At 45.7% G+C, this 4,134-nt stretch overlaps 1 protein-coding gene across 2 annotated transcripts in view; it reads right to left on the bottom strand.

Annotated features, from left to right (window-relative positions):
- The window catches only part of LOC120024378 (gephyrin), a 103,806-nt gene extending 101,222 nt beyond the window's left edge, over positions 1-2,584 (bottom strand). For both annotated transcript variants that reach the window (XM_038968608.1, XM_038968609.1), the window contains exon 1: positions 2,521-2,584. In XM_038968608.1, the coding sequence (XP_038824536.1) occupies positions 2,521-2,584 (64 nt within the window). The remainder of the gene's footprint in view (positions 1-2,520) is intronic.
- Between the last annotated feature and the right edge of the window lie 1,550 nt (positions 2,585-4,134).

Below are 4,134 nucleotides of genomic sequence, written 5' to 3'. Positions count from 1 at the left end.
TGTCCACACCCTCAGGCAGGCCCAGATAGAGACACAATTAAAACAACATCTCTCTCTCTTTCACACACACACACACACACACACATATAAAAACACACACTCTCGATACACATTGAAACACATTCAAAAAGGCAACAAACCCATCACAGCATGAGAAGCGTTTTAATGCTCACATTTGTAGGATTACATATTTGACAGGTGTCAGTCATTCATTTTAGTTCACCCTCATTTTTTTTCTTCAGATTTTTCACAAACAAATCCTTGCATGCATTTCCCCACATCCTTATAGTACACCTTGCACCAATAATGTATATCCAAAGGTAAACCTAGAGCAAACACCTGACGATACACCCAAACAAACCACCATAGAGGTTTGAGATATGCACCCCTCCATCCCTCCTTTGGCCGGCTTGAGCCCTGCTAACATTTGCATAGAGTGCGCAGATCTACATTCTTAATCCTACTTCTACATTGAATAAACCATTATACATTGGATCTATACAGCCTTTAGATTCCTAAGTCTATATATATATATATCTAAAGACACCATCATAGAGGTTTGAGATCCACTTCACTCCAACCCTCCATCCCTGGCCTGAGCAGTGGTCGGCCAGTTATATCCCCCTTCTCCCCTGCTCTCCCCTGGGCCCTGCTGTCACCACCTCACCTGTCAGGCCACTGAGGAAGGAGGAGGAGGGTCAACTCATCTAATCCCCCCCGTGGCTATGGAGGAGGGATGGAGGGTTGACCCCTGATCGTCTCATGAGGCCAGATGGGGAGATTGGAGGGTGGGGGGCATTAGAATGCTGAGCACAGAGCTGCGTGGTGCAGCAGGACTAACGATGGCACTATTATAGATTATAAATGGCACTGTGTGGTTAGTGTGGTGTTATAGACATAGACTAAAGATATTTTGGACCTAGATTCAGAACAACTAAATATACAGTGAACCTACCGTTTCATATGTCTGCATGGTCACTGTTTTTTTAAACCTCCGAAAACGGGTATTGGATTCCCAACATACCTCCCCATTCCAACCCCAAGAGAGAAAGAAAAAGAGCCGCAAAAAGGAACAGAAATGCAAATAAGAAATGGGTTGCGTTTCTGCGTCGCCAAAATCAGCATATATTTGCAGGAAAAGTCAGCATAGCACCTCAAAATCAAACTAGCAATCTGTCACCACACTGGCTGGGGGGGGGGGGGGGGGGGGGGGGGGATTCGAGGGACTAACGCTACATACATAGATCCCGCTCTGTTTCGGTTTACATTATGCTTGAATGCTTATCAACGTGGTGAAACTCGCTTTCTGGCAGTGTATTTACCATCGCACTAATTTGTGACTGACGCTGTTTCAGCACCACGGACAGCGCTGAAGCCCTCACTAGCGCTCCCTCCTTCTCTCTCTACCGCGTGAGGGGAGGCGGGGGGGAGCGGGGTTTCCCTAGCAGATTTCAGGATCTACAGTCATTCCTCCATTGCTACACAATACCATCTTCCAACCGGATTTACCATAAGGGAGAATGTCATAGGCGATCACGATGAATTGAATCATCCAGCCCCCTCCATTACTCGTTTTCTCATCCGACACTTTCCCCAATTCAACAGCATCGCTACAGCAGCGGCAAGCCTGTATTTGTCAATATTAACGGTCTCTGGTTACATGTATCTTTCATTTGCTTTCCTCTCATGACACCGCACGACTATTCGCCTTGTTCAACATCACAGTTCTGAATATGAAACATGACAAAGCAAACATACCTAAAAACACATAGAAATAGCCATTTTCAATGTCTTGTGTATAACAGTTTGAAGCCTATATATCGTTTTCCGATCGGTAGCCTAAGTCGACTCGTATTCTGCTCACGAAACCAGAAGAGCCTCAGTCACGTTAACCAGCCGCTTCAATTAGCGATGTCATTCACAAATCAGTCACATATCATTCATTGCGCCTGCTTTGCCATGTATTCCGCAATTAACACGGGCATTTCTGTGCGCTTAAATACATAAACTTATCATCAGCAACTGTCATGGGCTACATTTGGAGAAATGCTGTGGCCAACCGCGTGTCAATAACGAAATACATACAGCGCAAGCATGTTTATCTCCGCACACGGTCAGCTGTCATTTTCAGATTTGACAAGCAGAAGCAGATACGGGCTATGAATAATTCAACACACAAAACTGAGCCCTTCACCGAGAAAAACCGCCTCGCAAACGCCATGGCAACGAATGATACCGAACAGGTTTGTATGAATGTGGGCTACATTGTCATTTTCCGTCGCATGCAAGGATGTGTGAAATCAATTAGTCCTGTGAAAATAAGGGGGCTTCAAGGCGCAAGGCGCTGACCTGCCGCGGAGAACTGCAAAATCAGCCAGAGATGGAGAGAGCCGCCACGCAAAATCAACCGACATGTAGCCTATGAGACGCCCGCGAGAGGCACCCCAACGGACAGTCAACGGAAATTAATTCACATTGTCACAGAGAAATATGAATCACTCAATGCAATTTTGCATTTACCTGTCAAGACTCCGACACGGATTTGGTGGTCGTGGTTTGTTAAAATCATCCCGTCTGACGCCATGTTCAGCAGCGCTGTCGCCCGCACTGAGAACTCACGGCAGGGCCAAGAGCCGATCACATCGAACTTAGGGGGAGGGTATGAGGAGGAGGAGGATGAGGAGACAGAGGGAGGGAGGGAATGAGGAAGAAGAGTAGAGCTAGGCGAGAGAAGTGGAGAGCCGAGCGATTAAGACACCTAGATAGCTGGCCGTGCGCGGCAGAATGCGGGGGCCGTTTAAACCGCACACATCACTCAGCTGGCCGTCTGCCATGGTAGTAGTGTGGATTCCAGATTCATTCTTTTGGAGACCACTATTGATTTCTCTATGAAGACTCAGAGAAACAGACAGGCTTTAAGCAATGCGTCGGTAATGCCACTCCAATTTTCCCACGTCATATGCTTGGTGTCACACCGTCTACGTGTCATAGTATATTGGGTGATGAAAAGGCACTTTTAGTCTACGAGGTGTTTGGGCATTATGCCCGCTTCGTATGAAATAGTAATGACCAGGAGATGTGAGGACTAAGCGCCTACTGCGTTTTCATCCTCAGAAGCTCGAGAGAAGATCACAGTCTGACCTGTAAAAATGCAACTGCATCCCGAGGCAAAAACCTCGCTTCCATTTTTAGTCTGACTGCACGCTTCCGTGGTGTATAATTCCCCTTGTTTATTTTTATGGGGGAAAAAACGACCAATCCTCCCGCTTCTGTTTGGATTTTATCAATACATGATTCATGAACACACCTAGCCTATATGAGCATGGGGACTATGGACTATGGAGTGTACCGTGCACCATGGCGGGAACTGGGTCAACTCTTCAAGCCTGACCGCTCACTCACTTCAAAAACATCAAGTCAGTCGTGTCTCGAATGCCTCCCCTGGCGCACGCGACAAACGGAATGGAAACCTTGACAACATTTTACTTCCACATCCATGTATTTTATTAATCAGTGTGATTTTAGGTGAGGGTGGCAGTTCACACGCCCAGAATCACACATCCTAGTGATGACCCTCCCAACATCCAATGCTGAAGTCCATGGACTTTGGAAAGATCTGCCCTGGCCTTGATTCCAACTCCACAGATGTCGTTTCTCTGTCAGGATAAGACCAAATATCAACTCATTATAGAAGTCTGTATGGTTCAGATTTGGTCCAGTCCGGACCTGCCTTGATTTGGCCCAATGTAAAATAGATTTCTATGCTTTGTTCAGATTTGGTACAGTACAGTAATGTACAGTAAAGTGGAATGAGTATAATTTACTATATTGTACTTCACTGTACTAAACTTCTACTGAACTAAACTGGGCTTTACTGTACTGAACTAAACTCTACTGTGCTTTACTGTACTGTACGGTGCTTTACTGTACTGTGCTGTCCAAACTTGTAAAACATAGATGTCTATGAAGGCTTCAGATTTAGTCCGTCCAAATTAGGTATGGTTTGGGGGCGGAGCTCATTCAAATAATACCCATGGTGCTTGGCAAGTGTTCATTTTTTAAATTTACATTTGATGCTTTTAGCATGACACTCTTATCCAGTTACTGGGAACTGTATGGTAGTGTTGGTGTTTT

Source organism: Salvelinus namaycush, chromosome 29, assembly GCF_016432855.1.
Source record: "Salvelinus namaycush isolate Seneca chromosome 29, SaNama_1.0, whole genome shotgun sequence".
NCBI classification, from domain to species: domain Eukaryota; kingdom Metazoa; phylum Chordata; class Actinopteri; order Salmoniformes; family Salmonidae; genus Salvelinus; species Salvelinus namaycush.
The sequence above is the reverse complement of the archived record's forward strand: the minus strand, read 5'-3'. Positions and strand labels throughout refer to the sequence as shown.